The sequence below is a fragment of the Strix uralensis genome, chromosome 24 (assembly GCF_047716275.1).
Source record: "Strix uralensis isolate ZFMK-TIS-50842 chromosome 24, bStrUra1, whole genome shotgun sequence".
Lineage (NCBI taxonomy): Eukaryota > Metazoa > Chordata > Aves > Strigiformes > Strigidae > Strix > Strix uralensis.
In genome coordinates this window covers 9,676,533-9,692,886 of record NC_133995.1, presented here as the reverse complement: position 1 = coordinate 9,692,886, position 16,354 = coordinate 9,676,533, and the positions used below count along the sequence as shown (strand labels likewise).

Below are 16,354 nucleotides of genomic sequence, written 5' to 3'. Positions count from 1 at the left end.
CGGGGCAGGGCGTGGGACTGGATGATCTTTAAGGTCCCTTCCCACCCAAACCATTCTAGAACTCTATGATATGCATGTAACTCAGAAAACTCAACACAGCCATGTAACTTGGATCACATTTGAGCCTTTTAACAAGCTACGTCACTTACTTCAACGTTGTTATTAAGTTCTATGTATAGTTGTCTTGTTTCTTCTTTTTCGTGTTCATCTATCAAAGTAAGAACATACCATAAAGTTTTCCTTCTGAAAAAGAATGCCAGCTGTCCAACCCATTATGTTTAAACAGCATAATGAATTTAAAAAGGAATTATAGTCTCTCTTCTTATTTAAAAAAAAAAAAATCATTACAAAACAGAGTGCCAGAAGTTATATAATCTGGAGAAAATATATATTCCATTGAAAAATTAAGCAAGCAAATTTCCTTCCCTATCTCTCTTTTTCTGTGAATAGTGTAATTCTGGATCAATTTATATAACTATACTAATTTTGACAGTATTAATGTTGTTGAATATTAATGTATCAAAAATGTGTTTGAAAAACTGTAATATAAGGTTTAGCACTGAATTTCTTCCCATCAGCAGATACCCATGATCACAGAACTGTCATTATAAATTGTAATAATACTCCATCTCCATCTTTTTCTTTTTCTTTCATTTTTGTAACTGATAGTATTTTTCCTTAAGGAAACAATTCTAGAAGAGAACAATAAGAAAAACAGCTATTAAAGAAATACAGTATATCTATACACAGATGTTTGTAGAAACAAAGCTAAAAAGAAACAGACACTTCTTAAGTATCCAGGATCAAGCTAGTAAAATTTAAAAGATTATAATAACAATTCTGAATTTCATACAGAATAAAATCCCAAGTCAAGAACATACTTTAAGACCTCAAGAATTTAAACTTTGTTATCTAGGTGTCTTGGTTTGGCCACTTTAGTGAGAAGAATGTTAGCTACTCATAGTGTCTTGGGGTTTGGACCTTTTTCCCCCCCTGTAACTGCTCCAAACAGGCTAACACCAACTCTGGAAATTTGTTAAAGAGAGCTGGGAAAGGTAAGTAGAGTGGGTTCTACTGCCTAAACACAGGCATGAAGTGTCATCTCACATGTCTTATTATACTCAAGGTATCAAAATTTAAATAGTATTTACATTTGGTGGACTTCTCTGTGAAGTGAGTACAGGTTTCCTTGAGCAGATTACATAGATGCCTTGAAGCGCCGTTTCTAAAAGAGGGAAAAAATACCCTAAAATGTTGTCACAGGAATGCATGGTACTTTGCATACCTAAGTAGTAACAATGTAAATACCCTGATGACCTTTACAATTTAACAGCATGTGTAACTTCCCATACCAACACAGTTCTCAGCATAAAAACTATTTTCACAAAAATATATGTCTGTATTACTCACTCTTTTAAGAGATCTTTATTTTCACATATCTCATCTTCCAGTTTTAAACTGAGTTTTTCATTTTCAAACTAATTTCATAGGGAAGAAATACAAAAACAGATTGTTATTAAAAAAGATACTAGAAATACACTTTTACTTCTTAAATCTCACATGAAGAAATAATTTTCTGCATCAGAAGACAGAAATCCATTTTATCCGATATTACATGCTGAGCCACCTGTTGTTGCAGTTTGCATGGAAGACATAATAATAAACAATAATTTACCAGCAACTGAAACACTTACAGGTATGTTACTCATACATACATTCACACACTGCAGGTGCACACCCCTTCTCAGAATAACCATTTTCTCAAGGCAAAAGTCAAACAATCAAAGATGACTCAGATTACCAAAGCCAATGCAAACAAACAACAAAAAAAAGGACCAATAAATTGTTTAAAACCTGTATTTCAGTCATAAAGTTGCCCATCACTAGCAGCAAGGTAAGAAACTGGGATAAAGCAGAGTGCACTACTTCCTGTATGTGTTGAATACAGAAATATGCATGAGCGTGCTTTACACATACCAGGAGGATAAAAACTTACTCAGTCTTGAACAGGTTTCTGCATACCCATGGTAGGATGTACACGTAAATAATACAAAGGTGGAATGCGCATTGTTAAAAAGAGGAAAAACGTTTTTAAACCTCAAAATGTTACTTTTTCCTTTAACAACAATAGAACCATAGGTCAATTGGTATCTAGGCAAACGGCTTCTTTGAAGTCATCACATTAACAGTTCAAAATTTCTTTACTCTCTGCAACATTTTTTAAATATTTAATTGTATGAATAATATTTTCATACTAAATCAGGAAAAAATTTCTCTTTACTTCACATATTGAATGTATATTGCACAATACTGGCCTGCAATTCTTGAATGGCTTTACGCTGTGCTTCAATAATCTTCCTATTTTCTTGCAGTTTTCTTTCTTTCTGCTTTAGTTCTGATTCTACAGTTAGTTTCCACCGCTTGATCTTCTCAGCCTCTTTGTAGAGTTTTGAATACAATTCATTCATTGTTTCTATATTCTATTAAAACAGGTTTCACAATTTAATCTCAAATGCTATTTAATTAATAATGGTTTAGATACATATTTATCTCTTAGAAATATCACAAGAGTAATTTTTTTCCACAGATGGTGACACAAGCTTATCTATGATCAGGAACCAACATTTAAATCTTTGTGCATCCACTCTGCCTGTATCAACAGACATTAGGGAACAAGAGACACAAACACAAGTGAAAAATACCCCACTGCCTTCAGATATAGTGACACTGCTAAAAAGATAAGTCTTAAAGATATAAATAACTGCGCTCCACCAAAAGTCTGTAAAAGTTTTGCTAGATTTATCAGTAGATCCAAGATTCCTTCTATTAGGTTCTTCACACCATTTCCCTCCGTACTCTGACAGATACTGCTGAGTTAAGTAAAAGCAGCTTCAGAGATCTTGTCCAAATCTACCTGAGATATGTTTTTGCAGTTAACTCATACACAAAGCAGGAAGAAAAAACAAACAAGCCTTGTGCTCTTAGAACATCTTTAAAGCGCTGTACAAGCAGCGCTTGCTCAGTGGTTTAGGCAGGTAAGAGTAGTACAGCAGACCACAGGGCAGTTCTGCAGTTCTAGTATGATGTCACCTAATGCTATCCTTGTTTTGGCTGCATCATATTATTACAGTCCTGACTGTACTTTAATAGCTGCTAGGGCTAAAAGAAGTTTAGTCCTCAGGGGTATGAAAACCATTAGGAGGACTGCAAGAAATATGTTCCATGTTGTTGCAGCAAACAGCATGTTGTATCTGGGAAGCTTTACTGAGTTATACTAAAGCAGGAGAGCATTGGTAAAGACGCTATGAGAAGAATCAAACGCTTGAGGAAACCACTCTACTAAATTCATTGTTTATATTATAGATAAAATAAAGCCAGACAAGGCAATTGGGATAATCTGCTTCAATTTTCCAAAGAATACTCTGACTTCAGTCCTTCTGCCTTTCAACAAACTATTCAGAACCAGTTTCACAAAGATATTTAAGTGCCTAAATCTTGTTCTGATTAAAACTCCAAGACTCCCCAGGCACTTTAAAAAAACCCAAAAACTTGGAAACCCCCTTAATATTTAAAGGTTTATCTCCAGGCATGTTCACTGAATCACAAATACATCCTCTATGTGATTCAGCTTTAAACAGGAGAGAGAAAATTATTATTCCCCTTTGACTGCTTCCTTTAGCCCTGAAGCATCTTCTGAATAGTGCTTTAGGCACTGTTTTAGGAACAAATTAAGAGGCCCTAAGAAATTAGATATGCAGAGTTTATACTTAGCTGACCTCTTCATCTACCTCAGAGCAAAGTTTTACTTGCTGTGAAATCGCATCTGAAATATGAAGAGATTTTGATCAATGTATTTCTAAAAAAATAACAACGGAACTGTATTTAACAGTGTGACAGCTATGAAATTATTAAACTACTCGTGAAAAATGTCGACAATATTAAAAAAATTTTAAAGACTGTGCAAGGTAAATGCTCACTTTAGTCTTACCTGAATCAGTGATTTCACCATGTTTCGGTGTACTCATCATTACAAACGGCAAATTAAAATCATCATCTGGGCATTTGTTAAAACCCTGCACAAATTTAAAAATCAGTTTCTTATGGGTAATTTGTAAACAAGGATTATAAAACCCAGAAAAAAAGTACAGCTCATGTGAAAATAGAATTTTCTATTAACAAATCAACTACCTACAGTTTTCAAAGCGCAAGGCACTGGCAATGGTTTTGGAACTCTTGCTTGCTTCTTCCTTCACAGTGGCTTTTCAAGCTGTTGGTCTTTTGCAGTTTGCTTTATAGACTACATTGTGGCCAAAGTGGAAGTTTTTGACAACAAGAACTTATTAGCTATTACATGCCTGTACACAGCTGCATGGTAGAGGACTCATTAAGCAAAATTATTTTTCAAGTCCAGCACTTGATATTTATTTATTGCTTTATTCCCAAGAGTACTTCTAAAACACATCTGCTTGTTTTAGAATGAAAATTTCATTTTACAAGGTGTTTTAAAATAAGTCACAGAAATTTGTCTTGTAAATAGTGTAACTCATCTCCTGTCAGAATATCACATTTGAATCTACACCTATTTCATAAGGAGCCTCAACGTGAAAAAATACCTTGTTGAATTCACATATGTGAGCATAGCGACAGAATATTTCCACTGCACACGTGATCTGGTGCGACCAGTAAATCAAAGCCAGTAAGGCTGTGCGAGTGGTGTACTTCCCACTTACTGTTCTGAATTACCCACAGCAAGCACGTATTGATTATGGGTGGGGTACAGATAAAATACACAGCAGATGCTCGAGAAGATGATTCTCTTCGGTTTTGGTAGAAAAAAGTAAAAGTCTTTGAAATTAAAACTTAGGACGTTGCCCCCCAACACCAATCTTAACCGTTTGCAGAGAAATTAGTTCAGCGCACACACTTTACGCACTGGTCTGCGCGTGCTTCCCAGGACGGCAGCTCAGGGCCTCGCCTGGGGGTACCCGCCGGACCGCTCCCCGCCTCCGCCCGCCTCCACGCTCCTCCGCGCTCCTCTGCCGCTCTCGGCCCGCCGCCCGCTCCTCCGCCGCCGCCCCCACCGCCACACAGCGCGGGCAGGCGGCAGCACCTTTACCTGGCACAGCCCCGTTGCCCGAGCGCTCGCCTGGGGCTTGACTGCAGACACCTGGCCACCGCTCAGGCGCGGCGGCACGAACAACTTAAACGGTTTTTCTTTTTCCATGGCCTCGGAGGAAAGGGGCGGGTCTCAGAGCCGACGCCCGGTAACGGGCGCAGTAACGCCCCGCGCCCGCCGGCTGCTGAGGGAGGACAAAAAGGCGGGAAGCGGGAGCGCGCGGCGGAAGCGGGGCCGCGGGGCGGAGGGCGCGCGGGCCGCGGCCTAGTGCAGGTCCCAGAGGCCGCAGAGCAGCGGGGTCAGCCCCGGGTCCTTGGTGCGCCACGTCACCAGCACCTCGGCGTGGCTGTGGTTGAGGGTGCGCAGCTCCGTCAGGCGGCCGATGAGGCGGGCGAAGTGCTGGGGGTCCTCGGGGTGGTGGATCTTGGAGTACTTGTAGAGGATGCCCAGGAGCGGCTCCTGCAGCTCTTCCACGTGCCGCTTGTTCCTCAGGAGCGGGCGGTCTGCGGGAGCGCGGCGGGAGAGCGGTCAGTGCGCGGGGCCGCAGCTGAGGGCGCGGCGGGCAGCGCCCGGGGCGAGGGAAAAGCGGCGGTAAAGCGTGAGGGCTGGCGCCGCGCCCCCCCCCCCCCCCCCCCCCTCGGGCCCCCCCGCCCCGATTACCTGAAAAAAACACCGTTGTTGCTACCAGCAGCGCGTACTCGGTCTCGGTCACCTTCAGTTCCCCCATGCTTCTGTAGAAGTAAAACAGTGCGGTAATAAACTCCTCGGTTATACCTTGAAAATGAAATAAAACAATCAGAACGTTATTTCAGTGCAGAATCTGGCACTGCTATTACAAATCATCTTTGTCCTGATCTTCTTAGGGCTCCAGGCTGTTCCATTGCACGAAATGGCAAACCCCGTGAAAAGCGTTAATTCCTGACGTTGTGCGGCAGTTGTGCTGTGGAGCTGGGGTTGCCTCTGTGGCTCGAGGCCTTGGCCTAGGATATAAGCAAAGGTGAACACCACCGCTTCCTTCCCTAAGGAGCTGATGCCACCACATGCAGCAAAGCAGCTCGAGGGATGGGAGAGGAAGAGGAGAGGTGAGACCGAGCCATGGCCACACAGACAGTGTTGCTCGGTGTGATGAAGAACAGGGCCAGCAAAGCAAAAGATTCCCAGGTATTTTGATTCTGAGACCTCTATTACCTGTGGTAGTAGTGGAAGTTGGACTCTCTTCATTGTGAGACGTTTCCATGGAATAAATGTTTTTATCAAGGTTTTGAATGTGACAACATGTCTCATGATCAGAAAGTCTTGCGTGACCTGGAACAGAACAGATGACAGTTCCCAGCCAAGCTTACTGTGACTTTAAATATTTGTTTGCATCTGCTTTGTTGATATATACCTGAAAATGTGTGAATTTTCACCAGATCCATGCAGGTAGAAAAAATTGCTCTTTTTGGCATTCAGTACCAAGTTCATTGGTTGCATTATTGTTGGTCAAAGTCTCTTGTGTTAAATTTGACACAATATATCATATGTCATTAATATAGCTAATATTATTCATCCACCCCACAATTTCTGTAAACACTCAAAAATGTTGCTCTTTGTTTGGAGCTAATGGGAGGAAAACAGAGATCAAATTAATTTTATGGGTTTTTAAAATTTTTTTTAAATGCCTGTTGAAGGTACATAGGCATTCCCAGTACTATTCTAAGTACCAGTATGCTTGAACAGGAAATGATTTGAGATTAAAGTGAATTAAAATAAAGAGAAGTTGTTTCAAAATGGCAGAACCTCCTACTGGTGTTAATAGAAAGCTTGTTAGTCAAACTTACTTTCACTTGTTGATGGCTGGCATTCACTAATTCTTTGGTTATATATTTGGGCTGAACGCAAAAACATTGCCTCAACTGTCGACCCTTTTAGCAGCGCAATCTGATCTTCACTAGCTAAGCTTTCAAATCCTGCACAGAAAGATACATGTTAAGAATCAAGAAAGGCTGTGGCTGCCTTTAAGCCCCTAACATGAATTGATAAAATGATTTTTTTAAGAAATACCTTTACTGGAAAGAAGGAGCCATAGTTAAAAGATCAATGTACCAAAGACTACTGGGATCTTTCTCGCAGTTGTGCAGTTGTCAGTGTCCGATGTTAGAAGATTCACGGGAAGATACAAGTAAAAATTTTGGGACGAAGCAAGACTTTATCGAAAATTTCTTCCTAATATCTGATTTATGTCATGTGGCCTAATTCCTTATAAATTTGCTATATTGCTTAGTGACTGGATATTCTCCTTTTTCATTGATATCTGATCTTTTTTAAAATTGTGTTCATCTTTTGTTATCTGCACTTACAATTCAAGAGCAAAGGAGCTTTACTGATTCTTTTCTTAATCCTGATAAAAGCAGGATATGTAACATAGGAAAACAAACAGCTCATCCATTCTTTCAGATCTGTTCCACAGTAGTGCTAAATTACATCAAATATTGCTTTAGACATGTTGGTTGACTTTTGTCAATAAGTTTTACAACTTAAAGAGTAATGAAAAAATTATCACCCTCCCTGTCCAACGTTATTTTGTCAACTTTACATTGAAATGCAGTGAATTTAATTGCATGCTCCCTTGTTCTTTATTAGAGGAAGATATGAATAGGAGCACCTGGTTAGTCCCTTCTGTGCTGCTTTTTCCTTTGAAGGAACATCTGTTTTTTTCTTTGATGATTATGATAAATTGCAGGCTGAACTGGATTTCAGAGAATGTGTTGAAATAGTAATTCACTCAAGATGGTATTCTGAAGTCCATATACTTTCAGAAAATGTCTCTACTCAATGTCAGAAATGGGAAAGAAATCCAATCATAGCAAGCTTTCAAAGTGAATGCTTCTAACTTGTCCTCATGACAAGTAAATGGTAACCCTGATCATTAGAGTTGGAAGAAAAAATAGTCAGTTGAATGAGAGTTTTCTTAAAGCCTCTATTTTTCTTGGGTTCATGCCATCACTATGGTTTCTGCATCTTAAAAAAAAGTCATGCTGTTCTGTCATATTTCCCAAAGGCAGAAACTTACCTGGAAGTCTTTTCGTGAAATCCACCAGCACTTGTACGTGGACAACTGCTGTCTCAGAGAGACGGAGAAAACTTTCCTCAGGACTTGCAGTTTCTTGTAGCTGCATGAAAGAGTGTTTAGACATCTGACATAACCAAGATACAGTGCTTAGGATAATAACTACTTAGCAATGCGAGCCAATTGTTCTGTATACGTACAAACTTCTTTGCTTCCTCAAGGGGAATTGTGTATTTTTGGTGTGCTGCTACAATGTGGTCGAGAAGCTGATGTTCCCCTGGAGTAAGTTCCATTTTCTCTGGGATCTGTTAAAAAAATAAACCAATTAAGTGACAATGACTTGGGGTGAAAATAAATTATAAAAAGAGGTATTTTAAATAGAAAAATAGCCCACTTTTCCAGATCTTGTTGTAGATGATACATGCTTACTATTCAGTCCCTCATCTTCCAGCTTTATGTTGCAAAGAAAGCCGCTCTTCTGTTTGAAATTCTTCCTGAGTCGCTTTGACTTGCACTGTACTTCAGTCAGCAAACCTGTGAGGCATGGATGTGTGTATCAATATGTATCTTTTCAAATAATTACAATTTGAAATAATCACTTTTATTGTTATAGATTGCATGGTCTTGCATCACAGGAGCCATCACCTATAAGGAACTACGTTTCCTAGAGAATATGGCAATGTGTTTCCGTATCCACCAAAGGCCTTCTTATGTTATCTTGCTTGTGGCTCTGTGACGTACAAGCATGAGAATTTTTCATGAAAAACTGTTGTGCAGTTTTTAATATTTTTTTTTCCAAACACAAAAGCACATCTGATATGCTTACTGCTGTCCTGTCATGGTTCAGGATATTTAGCTATCTCTTGTTAGTAGTTTCTTTTTTTCCTTGTAATGTCTCTGAACAGCAGTCCTCTTAACTTCAGGAGATATTCCCAAGCATGCGTGGTTTCTGCAGATGAAGGTGGTACAGGTGCTACAGACTCCAAAGTTAAATTTTCCTACAGCAAAATGAAGTTTAGAGCAACACCATTTATCTCTAATGAGGAGAAGGGATTGACTTTGGAAAAGGTTTTATCTGAGTTGATTAGTGAAGTAGCCCGCATGGAGGGAGCACTTACATTCTGCTAGCATTCCCACAGCTTTACACTTCTTCAAGCGGCATTCCTGACACTTCCTTCGCATGTACATGTCCATTTCACAATGACCACCATTCTTGCATCGATATACTGCATTTTTGGTTATGCTACGTCGAAAGAAGCCTACAGACAAGGACCAGGTTATGACTGAAGGAATCTAAGGAGCTTTATTTCATAATGACTTAAGGAATTAACGTGTCTTTTGGGGGGGTTTGTTTGGTTTTTTTACAATGGAAACACCACCTTGATTTTAAATTTGCTTTTCAATGACATTTATGTCTTGTTCTTTCTGACTAATATTAATCACTGTTTTCCTTACCTGATCAAGACAGCTCCCATATAGGAAGTTAAAATGTCGGTAGCAAGTAATTATTGTTTTTCTTTAATAATAAGTAAAATTAATAACACCGAAGTAAATCTATAATAAAGGGTCATGAGGAAATCAGCACCTGCTTAAACAGACACTATTCTAGTGAATAATCAGCACAAAAATTAGATGCATGAAATGCTCGTATTGAATACACACTGTGAAAGCATTTCTTCAAAAAATGTTATAGAAATGTGAATCTGGAGTAAGCGTTTTAGGTGAAGCGTTTCTTAGATAAATTAAAATCCTCTGTAGAAATGTCAAAAAATAATGAAATCTGCTTGCTTAAATCACAGATGTGGAACACTACGTTGAGCAATGCGGGGCCATTGTTCTCTTACCTTTACAGCCTTCGCAGGTAAGCGCATTGTAGTGATAGCCCGAGGCCTTGTCACCGCACACAACACACAGCTCCTCCTGTCCCTTCAGTCTCAGAGAAGAGTGGTTTAATCTCGGCCGTTTTAATCCTTGGTACCCACTGTCATCAATGTGGGGAGCCATGAAAGGGGGTTTGCTTAACTCACAGCTGCTGATGATATACTGCCCATCACTGTACTGAGAGTCCAGGCCGTATGTGCTGAATTGGGACTGAGAAGGCTGTGACTGTAATGCTGGAGGGGGAATTTGAACTGTTGAGTATTGGCAGTAAGGTGCAGTCTGAAAATCGGTGTCTTGCAGCTGATAGTTGATGTGCTCTGGTAAAACATCTAGATACAGAAAAAATTGAAAATGAAATAAAAACCTGAAGAATATCTCAACGTCAGCTACTTGAAAGTTTTAAAATGGTTTATAGACTAAATATTTAGTCATAAATGTTAGAGGAACATATTTTCAGAAGGGCGGTCTGACACATACTTTTTAAATGTGCTACCTGTAACGTTTTTAAGTAAAATCTCAGCTATAGTAAAAATGTCTTGGTAACAGTTTGGGCAAATGTCATATGGGTGCCACTGGATTCTTGTTACTACGTAATTGAACATTACTTGACAACTGATAATATAGCTACCTTTAGATTTTACACTTAAGGATTGTTTTTATTAGTTTATTAATCCACATTACACAAGAATATTTTCCCATAAGTGAATTCGTTAATGAGTAAAGTGTTATTGATACATATTTCAGGCATAGTTTTGAAAACATTGCACAATCAGAGTCTGAGAAAGATGGTCCAGAAATTATAGAGTGGTAAAAATTACTGTGGCCAGAGTCTTAAAGTTGAAATTCAGTAGAGTAAAAAGCAGAGGCTTGTTTTATTTAGGATTTTTCCACATATAATCCTTTATACTTATGAAATTTTATTTTTGCAAAATAAAGCAAAAAAAGGTACAGAAGAGAGCTTCTTCCTGCCTCTCTGTGGAGTTTTAATTTTATACACCCCCCCTTGAATGTACACAGCTGTACTGAAGAAAGCTTGTGCAACATGCATCATATTTCATTCTTCCTTTGGGATTGTTCAAATCTCTGTAAAAACAAACTGGAAAGTTGGGGGGGGTTTAAGCAGTTTGGAGGTCTTTTTCTTTTTAATGGGCTTTGGGTCCTGCTTTTAGTCATCCAGAATCGAATTAGTTATTGCAATTATATAAGATATAGAATAACCAATGTCTATTTATAATGTATCTGGAATACTGTAATAAAACCTCTATCTTCTTCAGGGAAGTCAAAGGGAGACAGCACCAGTAATGTTTATATGAAATGATCAGTCAGCATAATGACACTGCGTACAAAAATCTGTATCAGCACGTTCTAATATATTTCAATACACTTTCAGTATGGGCTTGATAGTCAAATGTGTCACTTCTAAGAGCTTGTAAAGATAAACTAAAATGAAGAAAATAATGGGAATTCCCACAGATGTTCATTTTACTATAGTGCTTTTTCATAATAAAAAAATTTTGCTTTACTCACCATAATACTGTATGGGCTCAGGAAGACAGTAGCCATCAGGTACAGTGACAAATGTATTTGCCATATTCTGCTCCCAGCTGCACTGTTTCATTCACTTTGCTATGTGATAGACTTTTAAGAAGGCAACCTAGAGAAATGGAAAAATAAGAGAAACATAGGAGAAAGAATTGCTGGGTAGGTTTAGCTACAGAGCTAAAACCAGGAAACTCCAGAATATGGAGCAGGTTGCAGATCATAAAAAGGTGTGTGTGAAGTCACATAATACTTTCAATGAGGTTGCAAAACATTTGATTGTCCTAATAGTATGGATTCAGGATAAAGTTCATTCCTAAATTACCAAGTTATATTTAGAACTGTTTTGCTCCGAATTTTACACAAAACAATGTGGGGGAAATCACACTAATCATTGGTAAATTCTTTAGTTCAGGAAGAGATTAAAAGGAGCTTCACTGGATAGAAAAACCTTGCTTTCAGAATGAGTTAGGGCATCTGCACTAAGGTGGATGTGGTGGATGCTCTGTTTCTGCACAAAAAAGGGCTTTTACTGAATTTGTTTCATTCACTTTTTATGCAAATTTGAAGTAAGTAAATACAGGAAAATAGCCTGGAAAGGCCAGCAGAGAATCTCTCTTCTTCCCCATGTAAATATTCTTTTATGCAGTAGAAGTCATCTTTGCCTCACTGCCTAATTTACATTAGGTTCCAAATTCAAGAGCCTGTATTCCTTTAAGAGTACAAAGCACCCTGTGAAGAGAGAAAAAAATAATTTCGTATAGGATGTATTGCCCTCTAGAGAGCTTTTCCCTGTCCTGTCCCTTGATCATTGAAGGAGCCTGAACTCCTGGTTGGCTGCTTTGACGTTCATCGTGACAAAGTGTGCTGAGAGCTCGCAGTGACACAGTTGGTGAGGAATAGCTATTGTGCTTTGACTTCAAAACTTACCTTATTTTTCAGTAATTTGACTTTATAGAGATGTTCTGAAGAAGTGTGTTCTAAAAATTCTTAAAGGAGTTTTAGAAAAAAAACCCGCCGATCTGGACACTAGCACAGGCTGGGTTTGAGTTTACGTGCATGCGTAGACAATCTCTGGTATTGTTTAGCAATTGGGTGGTAATGGAGTAGCCACTAGAGAAGTATGTAGGAAATATTTTCCTTGTCCCTCTGCATCTGTGGAAAGTGTAAGAGTGGCACTGGTTAAAAGTATGTTGTATCTGATGCTCACCAATTAAGGACTTTACAAGACAATTTGCCAGTGAACTGTTCATAGGCTTTCCCCAGGCAGACAGGTAGGACAGAAAAGATGAAAGAGGCAAGTAAGGATTTGGAAAGCGTAGCAAATCAAACTCCTATGGGTGCAATGGGATTCTCTGTCTATGCCTCTTGCAGAATTTACAGCAAATATGGTTTAAAGATCTTCCTTGAAAGACTTGCATTTTGGGTTTTGTGCAATACCTGTACCTAGCTACAGCTGAGAAAATGAATCTGTCATTTCAGGGAGTCTGTACTGAAGTCACATCTTGAAAGACATGCATCCCTTCCCCCAAAACTGGATGTATCTTTGGAACTGAACACTTTCTCTTATGTTGTCAGCAGAAGGTGAAAAGATGCAGTGATGCTGGAATGCTGATTTTTTTTTTTTGTTATCTCTGCTAGTAAATATTTGTTTGAGAGAGAAATGACTCACTGAATCATGAGGTCCTTATCAGTTAGATCAATTTGGCCTGGGCAAAGTCTACATTTTTCCCCAAAAATGTGTATTTGCTGAAGAAATGTGTTTCTGGATTCCAGTAGTTTCTTTAAATAAAAATAATAAAAGAATAGAAGCTAAAATAAAATTACACTGGTCCAGTCTGACAAAAATATTATAATGGGAGTATGAAGTATCAAATGCAAGGTGGTCAGTTGATTAAACATTCTAAATCTTGGAATCAGACTTTCATTAGGCAAAGTTTCCTCAACTAGGTATTGTATGAGAATGGATTTGAGGATTTAGTCTTTCTTACTGATTTTTATGGCTAATAAAAATTATCAGTTGCAACCACAGAATTCCCAGCTTAGAATGAGACTTTGTAAATTGAAATTCTTAAATTAAGAGAATGTTACAACAGTATTAGTAGTAAAACCAGCAGTTATTTGAGGAATCCTATACTGTCTTGAAATGAGACTTAATGATCATGCCTGTGCATGAATGTTAACTGTTTAATTTTCTGACACTTGAGCATTTAGTGTTAACAAGCTTGTTCTTCAGATATAAAATAGCATTGGGATTTTTAAAGCAGAAAATATAAGGAACCTAATTTCTTTAATTTCTCAACAACTTAATTTTCTAGGACAGGAAATTTTTGATTATTTGTAAGAGTGACTATCACAGTCATGTGTTACAACCTTTGCCTCACCCTTTATATACGAGTCAGTCAGCAGTAGGGAAGCCTCCTCCAAACTTTAGGAGTCACTGAAATTTCCTGATGCATTATATGCTGGTCTCTCAAAAGTTCAGTAGCCATCCCTAATCTCTCACACCTCATGGGAGTGAACCATGACCTAAAGGACACTTCTTCAGACCACACATACATTCATTAACCCTTGGCCACACGGGCAACTAAATTCTGCATGCACACAAAGCTTAGCTACCCACTGTGAAGCTGTGGTATCCTTGACAGGATGTAGCACACATGCCCAATTCTAATTTTCAAAACATAGTAACTTGGACAAGGTTGAAATAAGATTGGAGTTAAGAGCCTTGGGTGTTTGGGGCAGTTGTAGTCATGGTATTCCCAAACCCAACCCAAAAAATATTTTGTGCCCATTTTTCTCTTTTCTCTGTACTCAAAACATAGCCACACAGTTTGTGTATGTGTGCTTTAAAAAGGAAGCAAAAAAAAAATTCCCAGAGATAACGCATAAAGGTCTTTAGCCTAAAAAGTGGAAATAACTGAAAACAAAGGAAGGTAAATTTTTTAATAACTTTTTTCATAGAATCACAAGCAGTAACACAGTTAGGATGAAAGTCTTTAGTCCTTAGTCAGACCTGAAAGAAAATGTCATCTGCATAAAGGCACATGCTGTTCCCTGCTTTTCATTCTTTTCAGTTACTCCTGAGGTGCTATTTCTCCTGGGTATTTTCATGTGTGAAATCCTGATCACTGCAGGTGGTGGCTGTGTTTGTTTTTAATTTCAAAAGCCTCTAAAAGTGGGACATTTTAATATTTTTTTTTTCAGAAGATGATGTGACCTAGACTCTTGGTTGCTTAAGCACATTTAAAAATGTTGCACTTTTACAGGCTTAGTTTTGACAGTAATCAGTCTTCTGAACTAATAACATTCAATATGAACTGAAATGTGTGTTGATTCAAGGGGTCGGTTATCCATCTAATACAGAAATGCAGTAACGTTCAATTATTAGTCCTAACTGAAAGACTTTCCAATTTATCAAAGATGGAAGACATTAAAGGGAAAAAAAAGCCGTTAATTGATAAAAGTTGAATCACAAACTAGTCACTTAACAGAATGTACACATTCAGACTAGAACACATGCTGTACATCTATTTATTGTTATTTATGGTGAAAGATATTGTTATCATTTTTATTGCTATAAAGTACCATATCATAAAGTAATGTATCATCAACTTATATTGTCAAATTTATTAAGATGCAAAACATCCTTCTTGTACAAGAGGCTCCAGGGAGCTCTTTAAGAGGTGTGTATTGACAGCACTTTTAACTGCTATCATAAATATTTTGACAGTTGAGTCACAGGGAAATTTCTTGTTTACAGGGAATTTTAGGAACTCAAGCTAAAGGTCTTCAACATTTATTTAACACACCTTGTGGCATGTTAAAGATCATGTAGTGGAACTAGATAGCACATTTCAATCTCAGTGTTAACCGCTGTACTTTTTTTTCTTCTGGGAAGCATTTTTTAATTTGTGAAATTTAAACTAAAAGCTGAAAAAAAAATTAAGTGAGCACAATCAGTGGCAACTGTGTGCAATACCAGGTGATATATTCAGTTTCACTTAAGCAATTCAGTAATCGCTGATTACTGTAATTAAAGAATGATTTTGCAGGGGAAGTTGTAGGATCACTTGATTGATCCTATATGCAGCTTATATGCATTATTAAGGTTTTATCTGTTTCTCCTGGTTTTAACATGCCAAGAAGCTCCCCAAAGCTGCTGTTTGAAGAAATCCCCCTTCTCATTAAAAGTGTTCCTTCATTGTCATATAATAACCATAACAGGAATTGGCTTATTTCACGAGTGGACTGTATTGCAATTATCTTGAAATCTTCCTTTGGAATTTTTAGCCCATGAATAATTATTTCAAAGGTACCATTTTTATACACTGTAAAATAAGAGGTTAGAGGTTGTTTGAAACTTACAGTTTTCCAGGTACTTTGGGGAAGGGAAACAAATAATTTATTTTAAGTTGTTTTACTTCACTCTCTATGTCAAATGAAATACTGTTGAAACAAATTCTTGGCAGTAGGATACCAAATTGGAAAGTGCATGTTTTCTGTTTTCATTTAGTCAGCCGTTTAAAAAGAAATTAAAAATAAAGGAAGAAGAAGAAAGAAGCCCAATGCCTGAAATATTTTCACATGGCAAGTTGATTTATGGCTAGAGCAACAATTTATAATCCCAGAGCATTCAGAGAAGTAAATGAAATACTTACAGTAGTTCCAGAGAGTTTCTTGCTTCCAGAGTTGAGTCCGCTGGGCTGTAGCGCTGATCCTAGCTCTGAGTCCAGCTGGAGCAAACTGGGCCTTTTCCCTATTTATCA

The 16,354-nt window shown here is 38.1% G+C and overlaps 2 protein-coding genes across 3 annotated transcripts in view; both read right to left on the bottom strand.

Annotated features, from left to right (window-relative positions):
- Positions 1-5,224, bottom strand: part of SYCP1 (synaptonemal complex protein 1) — a 23,888-nt gene extending 18,664 nt beyond the window's left edge. Inside the window, exons 1-7 of the mRNA XM_074893897.1 lie at positions 5,117-5,224; positions 3,989-4,073; positions 3,777-3,823; positions 2,316-2,480; positions 1,411-1,478; positions 1,152-1,225; positions 150-208 (exon numbers count right to left, since the gene is read on the bottom strand). Of these exons, the coding sequence (XP_074749998.1) occupies positions 150-208; positions 1,152-1,225; positions 1,411-1,478; positions 2,316-2,480; positions 3,777-3,823; positions 3,989-4,073; positions 5,117-5,224 (606 nt within the window). The remainder of the gene's footprint in view (positions 1-149; positions 209-1,151; positions 1,226-1,410; positions 1,479-2,315; positions 2,481-3,776; positions 3,824-3,988; positions 4,074-5,116) is intronic.
- Positions 4,415-16,354, bottom strand: LOC141954412 (bile acid receptor-like). Of its 2 annotated transcripts, XR_012632178.1 has the most exons (12): positions 16,247-16,354; positions 11,574-11,700; positions 10,010-10,375; positions 9,284-9,424; positions 8,560-8,699; positions 8,366-8,470; positions 8,169-8,268; positions 6,937-7,065; positions 6,305-6,421; positions 5,777-5,890; positions 5,082-5,619; positions 4,415-5,004 (listed from the first exon to the last, which is right to left on the bottom strand). XR_012632178.1 is itself a non-coding variant. In XM_074893895.1 (11 exons), the coding sequence occupies exons 2-11, from the start codon at positions 11,662-11,664 to the stop codon at positions 5,381-5,383; spliced, it is 1,542 nt and encodes a 513-aa protein (XP_074749996.1). In that variant the 5' UTR covers positions 11,665-11,700; positions 16,247-16,354; the 3' UTR covers positions 4,415-5,380. The 2 variants fall into 2 exon arrangements, 1 of the variants encoding a protein (XP_074749996.1); XM_074893895.1 differs by having other exon boundaries at positions 4,415-5,619.

Excerpts from the sequence above, each read along its gene's own strand:
- LOC141954412 (XM_074893895.1), bottom strand. The coding sequence starts at position 11,664 with ATGAAACAGTGCAGCTGGGAGCAGAATATGGCAAATACATTTGTCACT. Across the intron at positions 9,425-10,009 it reads TACCTGCGAAGGCTGTAAAG|GCTTCTTTCGACGTAGCATA; the intron begins GTAAGAGAACAA and ends CCTTGTCTGTAG. Across the intron at positions 7,066-8,168 it reads TTTCACGAAAAGACTTCCAG|GATTTGAAAGCTTAGCTAGT; the intron begins GTAAGTTTCTGC and ends CTTTCTGTGCAG.